At 31.1% G+C, this 19,992-nt stretch overlaps 1 protein-coding gene across 12 annotated transcripts in view; it reads right to left on the bottom strand.

Annotated features, from left to right (window-relative positions):
* Window positions 1–19,992, bottom strand: part of LOC118198227 (nuclear factor 1 X-type-like) — a 196,741-nt gene that overhangs the window by 120,215 nt on the left and 56,534 nt on the right. For 7 of the 12 annotated variants that reach the window (XM_085820130.1, XM_085820127.1, XM_085820137.1 and 4 more), the window contains one exon: window positions 8,022–8,124. In XM_085820130.1, the coding sequence (XP_085676256.1) occupies window positions 8,022–8,114 (93 nt within the window). In that variant the 5' untranslated portion in view covers window positions 8,115–8,124. Of the gene's footprint in view, window positions 1–8,021; window positions 8,140–12,898; window positions 12,984–19,992 lie in introns of those variants that run through there. The other 5 variants (XM_085820131.1, XM_085820134.1, XM_085820133.1 and 2 more) reach the window with 2 other exon arrangements.

Raw genomic sequence — 19,992 nt, 5'->3', positions numbered from 1 at the left:
ATACTACTTTTCTACATAGTCACCATACAAATTAAGGCATTTATCGTAGCGATGTACGAGCTTGGAAATTCCTTCGTCGAAAAATTCGGCTGCCTGCGCCTTCAACCACTTTGTTACCTCTTCTTGCAGCTGTGCGTCGTCATCAAAACGCTGCATAGCCAGTTACTTCTTCATTGCTGGGAATAGGTGGAAGTCGCTCGGTGCCAGGTCGGGACTGTACGGCGGATGAGGAAACAACTCCCACTTAAAAGATTCAAGAACTTTACGAGTGACATTTGCCGTGTGGGGCCGGGCGTTGTCGTGAATCAACAAGATCTTAGAGCTCAACATTCCTCTGCGCTTGTTTTGAATTGCTCTTCTGAGTTTTTGGAGAGTTTGGCAATACCTTTGAGAGTTTATTGTAGTGCCTCTTTCCAGGAAGTCCACCAAAATTACACCTTTTCTGTCCCAAAAAATAGTCGCCATCATCTTCCTTGCCGACATTGTTTGCATGCATTTCTTGGGTTTTTGGGGAGAACTTGTGTGCCCCCACTGCATTGATTGCAATTTCGTTTCACAGTTCACATGTTTCACCCATGTTTCGTCACCAGTAACGATGCGATCGAGTAAAGAGTCACCATCCTTATGGTAAGCGTCCAAAAAGTTCAACGCTGCAGCCATTCGCTGATTTTTGTGGTCCTCTGTCAAGATTTTTGGAATCCATCTTGCACAAAACTTGTGGTAACCAAGCTTTTCACTGATGATTTCGTGCAACAAACTTCACGAAATTTGTGGAAAACTCAAAGAAAGTTCCGTTATTGTGAAATTTCGATTTTCACGGACTTTAGCATCGACTTTTTCGAGAAGTTCGGCGGTCACTATGCTGGGTCTCCCACTTCGATCTTCGTCGTGAACATTGGTTCGGCCATTTTGAAATCTTATGACCCACTGACGCACTCCACCTTCAGTGATAATGTTGTCCCCATACACTTCACGAAGCTGCCGATAGATTTCTATCGGTTTACAGTTTTTTGCAGTCAGAAACCTTATTACTGAGCGCACCTCGCAGCTCGCGGGATTTTCAATTAACGCAGACATTTCAAACCGTCACAGTATCTGAACGGAGCACAGCACGAACCTCTCACTAGCACGGCTAGATGCAGACTGAGCTGCGCAACGCTCTGACCCCAAGATGGCCGCGCTAGCCCCGCCCCTAGCGGACACAGACGGAAACGTAATCTACTTCCTGGATGGCCCTCGTATTAAAATCTTGATAGAAATTCAAACGTGTGTAGTATTTGGGTGGGAGGAAAAGAATACCGAGTGTACCGGAATTTTCTACGGTTTTCGCAATTCTTTGACCAATAGAACGACGTGCACCTGTCTGTACTCTCGCGCTCACCATAGGTTACCTTAATGCAGAGAAAGGGAAAAAGCTATTTCCGGGAGTATGATTCACCATCTGACGTTCCATATAAGGAAGAAAAGTTGTTTATTTAGTTTCGGCTTTGGTACGGGGGGGGGGGGGGGGGGTAAATGCGCGTTCATTAAAAAAAAGCACTAAAAGCAAAAAAATAAGAAAAAGTAAGCACCTATAAGGGCCTTTATATTTTATTTTCAAATATAAGGACTTATAAGCACTTGTAAGGACCGCCATGAACCCTGTTATATGCTTTAGGAGATTTACTTTAAACATGAAGAAACAAAGTAAATTTTAAAAAAATTATCTTTAATACAAAATTAATTATATCTCTCATCCAATCCTTAGGAAAATACAAAAGCTTCATTTAAGGGTACAAAAGACTGCTAGGTTTAATAATTCAGACAAAAATTGTAAATTTGACCACTCCACATGCACATAATTGATGTAAATGAATGCTTATATGCTTTAGGAGATTGACTTTAAACATGAAGAAACAAAGTAAATTTTAAAAACATTAGCTTTAATACAAAATTAATTATATCTCTCATCCAATCCTAAGGAAAATACAAAAGCTTCATTTAAGGGTACAAAAGACTGCTAGATTTAATAAGTCAGATAACTCCATATGCACCACTCCATATGCACATAATTTTCTGCTACATCAGATATCATAATGCTTAGCAAAAGCCCAATGTACTATTATTGTATTTGGTTTTGAATACTCAATATGGCATTTGTGAACGTGCAGAATCTTTTCAGAAAGGGGATACATAAAACCCTTATTCTGAATGTCCTCTCGAGAAATTGGCAGCAGAGAAAAAAGGTTATGAAATCCTAAAATTTCATCCACCAGAGCATGTTTCGTATCAAAATTAGGACAAAACAGATCAATCATTCTCTCAGCAGAATCACTCAAGACCAATAAAGGCGCACCCTAAACCTAAGGTCACATTCATGAATATGAGGATAAAATGTGAAACAGAGAAATTAAGCAATATTAATATCAGAATAAAGATCAATTCATAAACAATGCACATGCTTATATACAAAACTTCCAGATAGAGACTTCATTAAAAAATATTAATATTAACTAACAATTATCAATTGAAGACAAAAATTCTTCCTCTTCATCTGCCCAATTAATGTAATAAACAAATTATATGAAATTAAAGTAAATTTTAAAACTATTTTGTGAAAATTCCACTACCATATCATTTTAACAGTTTTCATATAATTAAACTATTTAAAATGGAATGATACAGACTATTCTTTTGAAATAAATTTAATACAGATATTTTATGTAATTAATATAAAACAAAGACATATGTACATCTCAAACATTAAGTACCTTAATGCAAATGACTTCCAGAGCTTCAGTTATAAAACTTTGAGAAATCTAAATCATTAAGTACTTAACAGAAAATATTTTCTTACTAAACCACAAGTCACACCATAAATTTTATAACTTTATTTATAGCTGTGATTATACTTCCACTGATTTTCACATTTCTAAATTTAAAACAAATAATAATTTAATCCTTTTCTGAAAATTTTACTTAAAAATATTCTGCATGGTTCAGCTTTATTTTTCTCTTTACTTATATATATTTACAATTTTTTAGTTCTCCTGCATTTGATTATCTGCTTTTACCGCAACAAAACCAAAAAATAAATTTAAAAAAAATTGCGCTCAGATTTTACATTATGCCCAAAGTGGCTTTGTTTCATTTACATACACATTCACATTTCGAGAGCATTTAGGCTTATTGTTCCTTTGAGCTAAAATTATTTAAAAACAGCCTATCCTTAGAATTTCCAATAGACAGTCTTGCGCACAGCAGATAAAAATGTTTTTTTCCATAAAGTGTTGCCATTGCTCACTTTGAAATCACTGAGTTTGTTAATCAAAAATTTGTTACAATTTTATAAAATTTGAAATATGCAATAAAATCTTTAAAAACAGCATATTAGAACTTCTGATAGGCAGTCTTGTACGCTGGAGATAAAAATACTTTTTCCCATACAGTGTTGCCATAGCTTGCTTTGAAATCATAGAGTTTATTAATTAAAAAATTTTTTAAGTTTTACAACATGTGAAATACACAATTAAACACATTCAATATTTGAGCTTCCAGGTATTCATAGTCAGGTGGAAGACTACGTTATTCAAAATTTGATGGCTCTAGGTGACATTGTTTTTTCACAGAGTGGAAAGCATCCATACATTCATGCAAACTCTTTGTTATTTAATTTCTTTAAATATAATACAGGACAATAATACACTCTTTTGTCCCCCCCCCAAAAAAAATCGAAGCACCAAGAAGGATTTTTACAATCAAAAGAGTTATGGAATTTCATTGATTTAATACAAATATAACTAGAAACATATAAAGAGATACTTAGGAAAATGCGAAAGTTTGTTTATGAACTGTTCATAATGCTTCTAAAAATTATTTCGGAGATGGTGTACCTCGAATCTTAATACTCGGAGGGCATCCCTCATTGGAATAGAATAACACAACGTAAAGTTTAAAACTAAGCAAAAGTACAATCTTAGTTTTTGCATAGATGTTTTTAAGGGGGGGGGAGTTGTCCAATGAAAAAAAAACTGTGTCTGATCATCTTCAAAATCAATAAATTTATTGAAAATCTATGTCAAATTAAATTTGTGTTGTTGCCCAATTTTAAATGATAAACTAAAATCAAAATTAACCACTTTCCCCTACTAGGCAATACTATTCAATCCCTACTAGGCAATTTTTATTTTAAACGAGCTAGACTTTGGCAATTTGATAACAATATCTAAATAACATTAACTGAGATCACATTAGTGGCATTTACTGTAATTTAATATTACTAATTCAATACAAGCCTGACTATCCAGCATTCAATTAACAGAATATTTTAACATTTTAGAAAAACATTTTCTCCTAAAAAATTTAGTAAATGAGATATTTGAAATGCTGTTATAGACCTCATTTTAGGTATATGTTATCACCAAATAGTGTGATTTAGCACCAATAATGGGTAAGCAGAACATCACAAAGCAGTCTAAGAAAATCAATTTGGTTTAACGTAAACTTGATAAGTTGATTTATTCTTTAAGTTTAACTTAAACTTGATTAATTCTTGATTAGTTTAATTTTTGTGATGAAGAATATAAGTTACATTTTTTCTCACATTTAAAAAATGACTTTGGGAAAGCAAAAAAATGTGTTTGGGAAAACATCCTTTGGGGTATTTTCAAAGTTACAGGATTCAAGTATCAGAAAAAGGTCACGATATGCAGCTTTCAAAATGGATAAACAATGGCTATGAACAGAGAAAAATTATGATTTTCCAGTACACGATTTAAAATGTTTTATACGCCATATCTATAATTTGTAACTTTTTATTACATAAGTAAATAAAGAAGAATATGTTTGTTTAAATTTCTGCTAATATGATTGGTGACATTCCTGCCAACTTTCATGATGGGCGGGATTTCAAAATTAGATCAGATGCTTTACTTTCATGTTTAAGGCTTATGAAATATGTACGATTTTATGTCCAAAATGCAATTTCTTTTTTCAAAATTCTTATAAAATTTTAAATGTAGGCTTTTGATATTCAAGTTGGCAACAAATAAGAAATTGTTTTCATTTTTTTACCAAGTGTTATACTGATAATTACGAAATAACCCATGTCAAGTTCTGATTCATTTGAAAGTGACTATGTTATGAGAAGTGATAATAAAGAGAATAGTAATGACCTTGAAAGTGATAGTGAAAGTGACATCATCATTCGTTCTAAGAGATTACGAGTTATTAGTGATAGCAGTGATGATGATGAAGTAACTGCAAGTACCTCCGATGACGATATTATTGATGAGTTTTACCCGCAGATACAATTTTTTCAAACGAATCAAATACTTTTTCTGAAGTACCTGGACCAAAGCATGCCCCTCCTCCTGATGCGAAACCAATCGAACATTTCAATAATTTTTTTTTCAAGTATACTAACCAACGGCAGCGTCTTCGCATTCTCGATACAAAACAAGAGAAGCGCTATCGCGCTGCCCCGTATTTTTGGCATACGACAAGTGAAGCGCGCAGCCGGACTCAAACGGTTAAAAATTGAGCAGAATTTTCCCCCATTCATTTGGCTTTTCTAATGTGAACCCCATTATTTATACACTCAACTATATGAAATTTTCATGTATCCAGAAATTGACATTTCTTGAGCTTTCATTGCACATCTTCACAGGTTTAAAATTAACCCCTCCCTCTAAAAAAATAAAAAGCAGTGTGAGATTGACACAGATTTTGAATTAAATTCCTTTGATTTTGAGAGTAATCGTTTCTGTAGATTGCTCTTCTGAAGCAGCAAAAAAGTTTTGGAAATTTTGCTAGCCCATTTAATCTTTAAACATTATTCTCAATAAGCAAAAAATTGAGAGAAAATAATTGAAAAGATATGCAAGTGACTTGAAGAAGTTGATGAAACTTAAGTTATTTAATGCAAATTTGCTCAAAACAGAATTCTTCAATAATATTAGCACACATCAATTCATAAATTTACATCTTAATAACCCTAACTTTTGATATTAAATAATTTGTTTTTAAATGTACACCCCATAAATTACTTATATGAAGCAAAGAAAACTAACAGAAAAACGAATAACTTTCAGCATTGCAAAATATTAAAAGAAAAAGTAAGGATAAACATTCAACAAACACAATTGATTATTTGTGAATATTAATTCATATGCTTTATTAGATAGAACACAAGCACATTCAATAAGATTTTTAAATTAGATTAAATAAATACCCCCTTTAGCCACTGAAGCAAACTAAGCAGGCATGGTCCGTGGGAGAGTAACACGCTCCTCTATCACGACACAGTATGCATGAAACTGGTCAAATTCTTGAAAGATGAATCTTTGCCAGCAGCTGTACCCATTTCTCAACTGCTGAATGGCAGAGAAGAAAACGTTCATAAAAACCAGATAACAAGAGGAAATGGACACACTTATCAGCTGAAGATCTCGGTGAAACGCAAGAACCAATCTGTCATGTCTGCTTTGGAGTTCGAGTGATAACCAAACCCTTGACCACTTTACAGCCATACCCATGAAGAACTAGGAAGTCCATCACTGAACAGAAAAGGTAACTCATGAAACTTTCCATGAAAAATCTCAACTACCACCTATCTTTAGCTAACACAAAAGCTACGAAGATAATTTTAGCTTTTATAAAGTAAAATAAAAAGTCCTGAATAAATAAACTCCCACATATACTTAAGGCTTTATCTAGGACCGATGCTAGATACCACCTGGTGCAGTCTCTATGGGTCCTAAATTTTGCTACAAAGTGCCTTTCTAAGTTCTAAATTTTCACAGCGCCTAAACTTTGGATCCCAGTGCTTTCCCTAAATCATAAAAAACTTCTCATCCCTTAATTTTGCCGCTGGGTGCTTCCCCAAATTCCAAACATTTTGTCTTCCCTAAATTCTACCGTCCGGTGCCGACATAGGCTGCCACCGCTTCTGGGTTTATGGTGAATAAACATACCAGTTATTTTTAATTAAAATAGCACTAAATGTAATCTTTTGGCCTATTAGTTTCATTAACAACATCTATTTTTAGCATATGAAAAGAAATTTTTGTTGAATGTTTCCTCATCAACATTTCTTAGAGCATTTAAAAATCTATTATCACTGTCAAGCATAATGTTGGCATAAAAGGTTGCCATACTCTTGTTATTCAATTCCTAATATATAAAAAAGTTTAGACATCGCTGCACGAGTTATTACCGAAGCTGTCATGTATTGATAAACATGCGGTGATGAAAGCAAAATATAATAAATAATGGATCGCCAGGTCGGTATCAGGGATGTAAAATAGGTGAATGTTTGGGTTTGAGATGTATGCCAAGCAGATACACAGCTACGGAGCCATATTACTAATCTCACAAATTTATGATTACATGATTGTTTTCCCATAACGAGATATTTTATTTAGTGTGTAAATAAAATTAAGAATTGAAATTTTTAAATGAAAATCTCTACATGTTTTATTATGGAAGAAAAAATCAAATGTACATGCGTAAAGCATACAAAAAAAAAAAATTATTTGTGGCTTCGAGGTCCGGATTTTAGATCATTCTGGATAATGGACGTCCAGATTTCGGACTTTATACTGTATAATACAACAGTTAAAAATTTATCCAAGCATGTTTCCCATAACAGTCAAGCATACTACCTTACTTCAAGCCTTTTGCAATTGAAAAAACATAATAAATTTTGATTTTTCAACATTTAGTCAGAGAAGCATTGGACGTGACTTGAGATTTTAAAAACTGTTTGGTACGATTTGATACATTTCTTTGAAGAATTAGGAGCATCCAAAGGCTTTTCCCATATGGTAATATTTCTTTGTTTAAAGCTGTTTCAGCTTATAAAAGGTTTCACAGGAATGCTCTCTATTAAAATAGGGGAAACCTGTTTTTTTCCCTATTTCATGAATATCTGACCTATAAATTTTTTCCAACTTTGTAAAGATTTACAGAGATTGAAAAATAATATGCAACTTTTAACCCAGTATTTATTGTAAAAGGAATTTAAAATGCTTTCTACTCACCAGAGGCATGCAGTCTGGGCTGGAAAATGAAGAGTTACAATTGAGGAGAGTCCCACAGGCTACCATCAGAGGCAATGTTTGTGAAATGGGCATGTAAGATTATCTGCAATTACAAGAACTATTTAATAGGTAAATATATATTACAATGCTAATAAATCAATTTACTCATTGTTTTATGTAATATTTGACATATATCATCTCTTTATTCATCCATTACTTCAGTTCGTTACTTTAAAATGGGCATCTCAAAGTCAGTTCTTTTCAGGTTTCTCTTGCAATCACGCTAACTTTTGCTGGGGAAGAGAGTTCAGTTGCCTAATTCTGTTTCCCTACTTTATTTCCATTTAGCATACTTTGATTCCACACTAAATTCAAATTATGAACTAGAAAGCTAAATTATTCTCGCAACCAAAAATATATTTAAGACATTACCATGAAGTGATTTTTCCGGAAATAAATCCAAAATTGTGATGCCTTGATTATGAAGGAATATTTTAAAGTTAATATACAATTTATGACTTATTAGTTAATATACAAAACTATCACTGTCATGAGCACAACAGGCTTGTCCTCTCATTTGATGAATTATTTGAAATCACTCTCATGAGTAGGTCCATTTTTCCTGCACTTATTAATTCCACATTCTCTTCATTGTTGATTGTTCTCACCCAACATAAATGTCAATTTCTCAGAAGAATAACCTGCAATCTCAAGAAAGCACAATCCTTTCTCTCTCAAACACTGCAATAGCTAATATCTTTTGCATATCCTATCAGATCTATACTTAATGCAAATTTCAAACCAACAGGATGTTCTCTTCATGATATTTTGGATGGCCAGTAATAAAATACTTTTCTTTCCAAGTCCTTGTAATATATCTGATATGTACAGTCTACGAGTGATCTCTACACAGTCTGAAGATATTTATTTGGATTAATTAAATCACTCAAATTTAATGTAACAAAATTTATTCATTTTAATACTTTAAAACAAAATTTTTATAGTAATCAACCTAAATAAATGTCTGTTAAAATTACATACATATTTTACTACCTTTAAAGAAATTTTATGATCACTTTCAAGAATCAAATCTTGAGACTGCAAGTTATTCTGAGAAATTGTTTATGCTGGACAAGAACAAGCTACAGTGATGGGAATTAGTGAGTGCAGGAAAGATAGACCTACTGACGACAGCAATTTCAAAAGAGCAGGAAGGATGGACCTACTGATAGGAACGATTTCATATAATTCATCAGATGAGAGGACAGATCTGTTGTGCTTGTGGCAGTGACAGTTGCACAGCAACTTCAAGAATCCTAGTGCAAGAATTAGTTTCTGTTACCCAAAAAGTAGCAGCAAACATTATTTAACATTATTTGCAAAGCAGCATAGTCTTTGCAGAGCTTCTATTTCTTTGCTAATTGCTCACTCTATGCCACAGGCATATGTGGTTGTAATCATGTGTATATGATGATAGTTCTCATAACAAATAAAGTTTCCTTTTCAATTTGAACTTTACAGGCTTTAACACTAAAACTGTAAATATACGAACTACTATTAAATTACTCTTCAATAATTCAAATGCACACAGAATGACAGGAGCACTGTCATTCTATATCATGCTGCAAAACTAATTAACATACTTCCATCTCTTTTTTAATTTACTATTATTATTTTATTTATTTATTTACAGTTTTATTTTGACGTAATGCCATCACAATTTCAAGTTGTGTGATTTTTCAGAGAATTCTACTTAATATAATATCACTTCTAGAACATTACCAAGGCCAAGCTGTTTGACGAACTACGAAAAAGCACTTGAAAGTTATACATCTAGAAATAATGACCTTAACATTACACAAAAAGAAAACCAGAAGATTTCCATGTTTCTAGTTTATTTTGTTACCTGAGTTTGGGTCACTACTACAGTAGTAAAACCTGAAATTTCAACATGAATCTGAAACATGTTTTGGCATCCCTCAGGAAATTTACAGGATTTTAATATTCTTTAGCATTTACATCTTGAACAGATTTAGTATTAGCTTTTCTTTTTATCCAGTTTTAGATCTTTTTTTTTTTTTAAAACTATGCCTAAATACAGATATATAGTCTAGTATTATAAGCATATACATGAAATGTAATAGCTTTCAGTGTTAAATCATGTTCAGATTTTTTCTATGTAAATTAATTATCAATACATATCTGTATCCCTTCTTAGATCACCAGAAATTTCAGACAGATTTTATGAAAAAAATACCCTGGAGGTGAAACTATGTATATACATGTATATATATATTATAAACTATGACAAACTTAAAACATTACACTGAACTATGAGGCATGTTAAATGTAATAAGCTATGATAAACTTCAAGAACACTCTTAAGGTGAAAGCATGATAATCTCAAAAAATAATACTGATCATGTATCATAAACTTCAAGAACACTCTTAAGGTGAAAGCATAATAATCTCAAAAAATAATACTGATCATATAGTAATATTATACCTTAAGGAAATTACTCCCTTCCAATTTCAAATTATAATAAATAATTCACATTTAAAGTTTTCATTACCATTCCAGTGTCTACAAGCTATCTCCTAATGCAGTTTCGATTGAAATGAAATGCTAAAATACATGCATATATATATATTTTTTTTACTTTAATAAATTATCTAAAACAATATATATTAGTTAAAGAAAATCATTTGCTACTGTGATTAGAATTAGATTTTTCTTTTCTCAATCAATATGATTTAAAGGTACAGGGGGTATGTTTCTGTTTTCATCTTCTCACAAAATGGTTGCAATGACATTAAAGCTCCAGATCATGAAGCTATTTTTAAGTGCATGGTATGAATGCAGGGGTTATTTTGAGACATCCTTTCCAGACAGAGCACAACGAATGCATTCTAAAAATAAAATAAGTCCTGCAACACAGCTAGTATTATCACTCAAAAGTTTAAATGGAAAAAAGAATCGCAAGCATGAAACCAAGATCACATGGAATTTGCACTACATCACATGGAATTTGCACAGAAGTCATCTTTAGCAACGAAGATGACAAAACAGTTATGACTTAAAGAATTTAATTTTTACCATTCTACCTTCAGGTTATTACAAGAAGGAAACACCAGATGATATACTAACAATATTCAATAAAACCTTAAGTAAACTTTAAAACTACACTCCCGAAAACAAACACAGTGTGGACAGTGTACTTAGTTTACTGCACTAAATATCATTAAATATAATACGACTGAGAAATACTCCATGTAAGTTACTAACGTTACTCCAAAGAATATATTAATGGGCTGAAATTTGCTTTCTGTCCACCATAATAAACATCACTATATAATATGACCAGCTTATATAGCTGATATAAGGCTTAAATATTAATTAAATTATTAATATCTCTCGATATTAGTCTACTAGAGAATAAAATGAGTTCTATAGATTTCTGTCAATTTAATCAATTTAATATGGTTATGAACAAAAAAATGCCTATTTTGAAGGAGAAATATTAAAGCCCACTGAAAGAAATTAATAAATTTTAGAATCAGAAAAAAATTATTTCTGTTAAAATGTTTAAAAAAGTGAGGAAAACAAAACGTATCATTCAATATGGATGATAAATGCTCAATACAAATTTTAATTATTATCGCATTCTTTGAAAATGGCCAATGAGTTCCAAATAATGAACTTAACTTCAGGGCATAGAATGCAGCTTAAAATACATGATTTCATTACAACAAATATTTTAAATAGTAAAAAACAAGTATTAAAACAATATTCATTAATATGTTTAGTAATGAGATTTTGAGTCATTAATTTAAAATATAAAAAGCACTTTCTTGTCTAGTAATTATTTATACCAAAAAAAAAAAAAAAAAAAAAAAAACTAATGTAAAAGTTTCAGGTAACATTTATTTTACCATTTCTACTTGCATCATTGAAGCCTTTCGTTAATTTTAGATATACTATTATACTTAATTTTAGATACTATTTTCATACTCATTCTATAGAATTTTGACAGTTTGGAATTTCTTCTTATTGTTTCCCAGTGAAAGTAAAGACAGCGCATAATTTCAACTTATTCCTTCTCACATTAATATATTTATTCAATTTATACTCATTAGAAAATTTGATTTTTCTAATGACAAAGCAAGCTCTTGAAGTACTTTTCTTCATTCAGCAAGTTCTTGAAACACTTTTTTTTCCAAGAACAAAATTAATACCAATTTCAAATTTAGTATTATAATTTATCAATATAATATCTCATTCTATTTGGGGGGTTAAAAACGGAAATACATAAATTTTACTCAAATGGAAAAATAATAAAAGGGAAAACTCTGCTAATACTTTTTAATACGAAATCAATACCTTCAATACCTTTACAGTATTGGAGATTACATAGGTGGAAAGAAATAAAAAAAATTTTAGTATAATCTCATGCGAATACCATTTGTATCTCAGGCTATGTCTAGGCAATACTTCATCTAATTTCACATGTGCGAAAGCATCACTAGGTTGACCTAGTGTTAGTCTCCATAATTCAGGCACACAAATTTAAAGAGGTCAAGCCGGCTTCATGTCATTCTTTCAGGCGAAAAAAATTTAGTTTATCTTCCAATTTTGTTAAACCACAATGCTATAAATATATACATTTATAACATCGTTTGAACGGAGCCTAACAGCTCTTCTGGGCTAACACACCCCCTTTGGGCTAAAAATCAAATTACGTGCATATATCAAACCATAGCTGAAAATCTCAAAATGTGGAAATTACACATGGCAACAGCCTATCACATTTTCTTCCAAGATTGACATTTTATAAACAAAAAGACTCAAGTAAAAATGAAGCATAGAACTGACGTACCTGTTGATCTCAAATCAGAATATATCCAAGTATAGAATGACTATGCTAGAATTGACAAGCTCATCCATCTCATTAACATCGGTACCTAATTTTATTTAATAGGATAAAAGTTACCCAAATTGTAAATAAAACCTGAATTATTAAAAAAGAATATAAATTTTCTTCTATTAATTTAATTACTTCATACAATATAAAATTAAATGAATTTTATTTAATCTTATTTTAAATACATAAATACAGTTTGCAACATGTGCGAAAAAAAATTGCTTCCATACAGGAAAGAGCAAGGTCTGCAGAACATGAAATTTGTAAAAGTGGTCCCCACTTGAAAAAAAGTTTGAGAAATGCTGTACTATGGCATTCAAATATGAGCCAGACAAATGGAATGGCCATGCTTGTTATACAAAAAATAATTCTTCGAAGTAAAGCCCTGTACAATGCACTTTTCCCAATATTATGGAAGGCATTTTTCCTTTCCTCAAAGAAGGTATTCAATTGGATGCATATCCCGTTCTCAAACCTTTGTGAATATGAGAAACATAGAAACTAAATCTGTATTGGTATCATGACATGGTATCAAGTACAATTCACCTATATGTGACAGACACTGTTTTAAATAATGCCTCAGCAACTTTGTCAAATTTGGTTACTTTAGAGTCCTTTCCACAGGAAAACCTTAAACAAGAAATAATTCTTTATTCCATGGAACTTTATGTTTACTTATACTTTTCACATGTGTCACATGCAATTGATAAAATCATGCTCCCACTGTGTAGTAAGTAGCACATGACAGCTAAAATATTAACGGTCACTTTTGTGGCACAGGAATCACTGTACGAAAAATCTAACCAATCTTTATCATATGTAAATGCCTCAATTAGGAACTTAACTTTAAAATGAATTTCAGTGAATTCAGAAATCTAGATGCAGAACTGAACTATTAATCTATGAATTAAAAAATGCAATTTCAGAATTCTTCTGCATCCTAATACATAGTACTTCATCCTTCATCTATAGCTATGCTATATTTTCTACAACCTAAAATAAAGATCTCCATAATACCAAAGATTTCTTTTACGATTCACTTCACTCAAAAAACATATATGACATATCTTTAACACAAAATTTCAACTTATCTAAAAAATCAATTTCAAATTACTCCACAACCCCATGAAAGCATGACTATTAGTTTGCATGTCTGATATCACTTATTTTATTACTTTATTTCCAGTATTTATTATTTCTTTACCTTATTTTGAACTGCAGACTATTAATAGAATCAATTATACATATGCTTCATTTGTGGTTTAGGATAAATGGTGCAGCTATGACAGCTGATCATGTATCCACTAATAGTAATACTCAATCTTGTCTTCCTCAACCAGTGAAAAGACGTGTTTGTTTCTCACATACTTCTTACTCTGTATCCTGTAAATAATATAGTTTAGCTAGAGCTTAAGGTGAAAGCTAGCCAAACATGCTTTCAATGTTTATTAGCTGATTATATCCTTCTCTGACACATTAAAATTAATCAAATAATGTAGCTTCCCTATTTTTAAGTGTATTTTCTACTCATTTTCATCTTACTTTTCTGATACCTTCTAATAAAGTATTCCTAAAGTTTCCTTCTTTTGTCTCTGTAAGCCTAATCAGCCATGATCTACAAGAAATTCTAGTATTTATTTGGTAATACATTATCATTTCATCTATCATATCATGTAACTGTATCAAATATTAAGTAATCATATCATGGCTATCAAAACACATACAAAAATTTAACTTTAATTTGTAAAGGACCCTTAACTCCCCATTTTATTTGGCTGTTTGCCCATTCTGTACTAAAAATAGGAACTATTTACAATAAATCTCTAAACCTTATCATTTGTAAATTAATCTATGTGGTATGACTCTTACATAATGTTATTTACGCACATACATAATAAACACTTTAACCAATCAAGATAAAACAACTGAAACTCTTTTGGATTGTTTTCACTTGAGCTCGGCTTTCTTGTTGGGTATGACACATTCCTGCTTATGCTTTCTACTAAGATGTCATCACTTATTTCTCTCTTTCATCAACAGTTTTATCAAAAATGTAGAACAGATAAAGATGTGATCAAGACAGGCATGGAGATTACACCTGCTGCCCTGTGCAATTCATAATAGGAACGTACTTTTCTAGAATTCTTTTCCCAGAAATAAAATATGTTAAATCAGCCTCCTGCAATATTTTTATACATCTACAAACATCACTGTTTACAACATCCACTATGACTAAAAATCCCTAATTCCCTTCTGTTCTAAATCATTACACACATATATACATGTAATATTTTATTTTTGATGGAAGATGAAAGCAATTCATGTTCTAGTCATGGCCGAAAAAACTGTTGCATAGATGACTGGACATTATGGTGTAGTGGATGATCGGATGGAATTTTAGAAGAAGCATGACCAGCTTGATAGTTAAACATCTTTTATTTTTGGATGACGAATTTCTTAGCACATAAATTTATAACTGATAGAAGATTACGGGTGCTAAACGTGCCCCATAAGTTTAGATATGCAATTACATTTTAAATAATAGCAAACAGCTAGCAAAGGCTGAGCAACACGCTGTCAGCAAGCAGGCAAAGGGGGAGGGAAAGAGAGACTACGCAGTTAGTAATTATTTATACTATATGCAATTAGCAACTATATTTTATATTTATACTAGATAGGTGCAGAAGTACAGCTAATCTGTGATTGGTTAATTTTAGTTTTAGTTACCTTTTTCAAGCAGTGTTACATAACATGGAAAGATCTTGGATTTGGGAGAACAGATGAATTTAGGGGTAGGGCATAAAATCTAGAATAGTTAATTTTGAGGTCGTTAACTATTTTTAAAGCAACCATCATATTTTTTTATATCTTGCATACATATATAGTTAGTTGCCCCACACACTCTGTGGAGAAGTAGATGATTTGAAATCTTGTCTTACCCTCCAAGTTCCTAAAGCATCTTATGCAATGCCTGCTTTCCTTGATGCCTCAAACACATGCTATTTTGTTTAATGGTTAAATGCAGCTCTGTTGTCACCTGCAAATACCTGCTGGCTAGGGAAATATTGCCAAAATTTTCAGATATCAGAAGCAAAGGCAAAATTTTTCAACTTATTGAATTCATGAAGAAATGTGAAGTAATAATAAATGAAGATAAAAGAAGTTTTTTATTGCAATGACAACGCCCAATCATAATCAACTAATGGATAGTGAAATGTGTAGTACAGTTTTAAATTCAGAAAATATCACTACCAATAGTGAAGAAAGTGACCCAGAGAATGAAAAAAATCCAATTACTACTCTTATATACGCCCTCAGGTCGTCAAATGTGACGATATGTGTTTTGCGCTGGTTTTTGATGCGACTACGTGTTCTGCGATGGTTTGGGGGGCGATGTTGGTTTTTAAGGCAACCCTTTCTATGTGGAAACTTGGATTTTACTGTAGTGGTTTTAGTTGCTGGTTAGTTCGTGTAGTGGGTGATTTGAAATGGTTTATGATTCAATGAAAGACATGTTGGCAAAATTTTAGTCGCATGCCTGGTACAACTATTTTTTTGGGTGGTTGGAAATTCTACAAGGATTTAGGAGAAGGTTTTGAACATTTATTTGTGAATGATAGTATCAGTTTTATGGATAGTGAGTCTGGCTGTCGTATAACTATGATAGAGATTACATGGCGGCATGTTAAAGCTACGTTGCCTACTTATAATTGGAAATGAGATTTTGAGTTTTTTTTGGTGGTTTATATGCTTTTCCATCGCTGCCCCGAAATGAAAGATCCTTTCAACAAATTTGTGGAAACTGTAAGAACTCTCGAGTGAGATAAAATGAAAATTTGTTAGTAGAATATTTGATGAAAGTGTGTTTTTGATTTAAATTGTTGTTTTGGTGATATTTGAAATTAATATTTCTGCTGTTCGAAGAAGCACTCATTCATGGTAAGTGCATTTTATTTTATTGTTGTTCTTATTTTGTAAAATGTTATGTTCATTGTTTTTTTAAGTATGAATTTCTGTTGTAATTGTTGTTTTTTGAACTGTTTGTAATTTATTTTAATTATTTTGTTGATTTGTGTGCAATATCCAGATTGTGCAATTAGCTGATGTTTTTTTAAAGTTTAAACAGAACGCTGTGTACATAGTGTTGTTTGAAATTTATTGTTGTTAATTTATTTAAGCGAGGTGTGCATAGTTCATAATTTATTTGCTGCATAGATTGTGCAATTCTGTGTTGTTTTTTTTAAGTTAAAACAGATCGCTGTGTACATGGATTCTTGTCAAATATTTATGGTTAGAAACTTTACTTTTTTGCTATCTGAATTTTTTGTTTTTGTTTCGGATTTTTAGCGTAAATTGCGTGTTTAAAACGTAGTTTCTGCAACTGCGAAAACCACGTTTTTGCAAACATTTTAGGCTTAAAGTTTGAAATGTAGACAAAAAGTTTATATATTAATATGGCACCATAGAGTTTCTCACCAGGCGAGGAAGTATAGTTTCAATTCAGTTGGACTCCTCAATAATCACAAAATTTGAACAATGTAACTGTACACAGCAATTACAGAATTATAAAATTTGAACAATGTAACTGTACACAGCAATTACAGAATTATAAAATGTGAACAATGTTACTGAAAAAGAAATTATCTCTATTTATAAAATTAAAGAGAAAGTATTAGCACATTAAAAAAAGATTAGACAATCTATATTGAAAGAAATATTTTATAAAACAAATACATAAATATTGAGGGTTTTTTTTTTTTTTTTTTTTTGTAAATTTTGATTCCTTTTAATTTCATAAACAGCTATCTCATACTTTTAATTTTATAATTTCTACAGGTCATCTCAGATTTACACTGACGATCTAAAATCTGAAAATTTCCAAAATCCAGAATTGCCAAAGTCCCAATGATTCCAGACCTAAGACTTTGTACTGCACATAAGCTATGTAAAAAGACTTTTTAATTTCAAAACCATTAAACTAGTTAAGTTGCAGTCAAACGTAAAATTCAATATAATTTTATTAAAAAGCAACTGGCTGAATTACATTTATCAATCTAAACTTACACAGTTAATCTGCTGATTTGCATAAATACTATAATACCTAAACCTATTATAGATGGTTATAGACTGGATTTTTTATCACTGTTGAATTATTTTTTTTTTTTTTTTTTTTTTTTTTTTTCCAAATCTTACAATTTCAGAAAAATTTTTGAATAAATTGTTTAGTATTTTACTACTATTCTTTTACTAACCAAAGGGCATATTTCAACTTCTAGACTCACGACAGTCCTCATAAAGAATTCTACTTCAAGAATATAGAATCAACTTATTTAGTCTTCTTTTTTTAATAAAAAAAGAAAAAATTATTTTTCAAATAATTATGTATCTGTCTAATGTTCTCAGAGCAAGATTTTTTTCCCTTGGATATTGTTTACCATATTCTATCGTCAAAAAATTTTACTTATATAGTTTCTCTTAGTTTTTTTTGTTGCAACCACATTTCAAAATTGTTAAATTTTAAAGAAATTTAAATCATTCTTGATACCAATTCATTTTTCTATTTAGTTAAACTGAATATGACATTTGAATTTTCTTTGATTTTGTTTTGACTTTAATAATTACCTCTAAATTACTGCATGATCTGGCTTCAGGACTTTTATCATAATTTTTCTATAAAATTTATTATACAATCTATATGATAAAGAAATTTTTAATATGAATTTAGACCTAGTTGTAAGAAGTTTCCTTTTATACAAAAGATATAACTAATGAAAGTAAGTTAATGATGATCATTCTTAAGAAAATTCACAATTTTTAATGGTTAATATTTTATTGCATTGAATTAGATTATTTGATTTGAATATTGTAAAATATTTTAAGGCATCTGTCTTAAAATGAGAGAAAAAAAACGTGGCGTCACCACAGGCAGGTGAGTAACTTACATTAAAAACCATAGAAATGCCTAAGCAACAAATGCCTTTTCTGAAACGATGCAGGTTAACGTACCACTAATCAGTGGTCATATCTACTTGACCACTCGTCTTATCCACTTCTAACAAAAGAGTTGGAATTGATGCTAAAGTTTCAAAGCTATTGTTACTATTAATTCTAATAAGTATTTCATGCTTTAGAATCTAGCACAAAATACTGCTACTACTGTAGCTTTAATGCAAAACTTTTATATGCACAATCAGCATAATTTAATAACAAACTAAGAACAACAATGAACTACACAATATGGTGACCAAGACAGAAAAAAGCAACATTTACGAATTTTGACACAAACAAAACAGTTCAAGCTCGCTACTAGATAATTTTCTTCTCAAAGTTGGATACTGTAACCACGAGGTGCAAAAAATGTGTCCTTGTTACAAACATTAGTTTTACTGTAAATCTTCTTTAGCCAATGCACATATGTAATACATTTTTATTTCTTTTATTTATTGTTGACTATATGAAGAAAAGCTTTTTGATACATATCAAAAGGTAAATTAGATACAGAAATACATTCTAATCTGGTAAGCAATAGGCAGTTAAATTAGTCACCAAAATTAAGTACCCAAAATTTAATTTAATTTAATCAGTCTTCGATTATTTTAAAACCATAAATAACTTTCCAGTTTCATTATCATCTGAGAACTACAATTTCCCATAAAAACATATTTAGCATCAAGTACACAGGAAATAAGTTAATTTTTATTATTTACAGTAATTCAGCATAGATTTATGAGAATATTTGACTATGAGAAACAACCTGAAGAACCACAAGATCAAAAGTACTGATAAACTCATTAACTTTGTTTCTTTATACTTATATTTATACGCTAAACTTTTTAACAAATCTATTTCCCACTTTAAAATGATATACTCATATTTCTAAACTTTCTTTTCTACTTATTTCAACTATTTATAATTATTTTGCACTTTTTATCTGAACTTCTAACAGCTTTCATATTAGTCTGTGGTTTTCCACCCCCCCCAATCACGTCCCCATTTCCCAAGTCTGTTTTTAAACCATCTGTTGACTTGTTTTTCATTCTACAAATGAA

The sequence above is a fragment of the Stegodyphus dumicola genome, chromosome 7 (assembly GCF_044657685.1).
Source record: "Stegodyphus dumicola isolate Sdum_Otavi_A_Nest chromosome 7, ASM4465768v1".
NCBI lineage: Eukaryota > Metazoa > Arthropoda > Arachnida > Araneae > Eresidae > Stegodyphus > Stegodyphus dumicola.
This window is presented reverse-complemented; position numbering and strand designations above follow the sequence as displayed.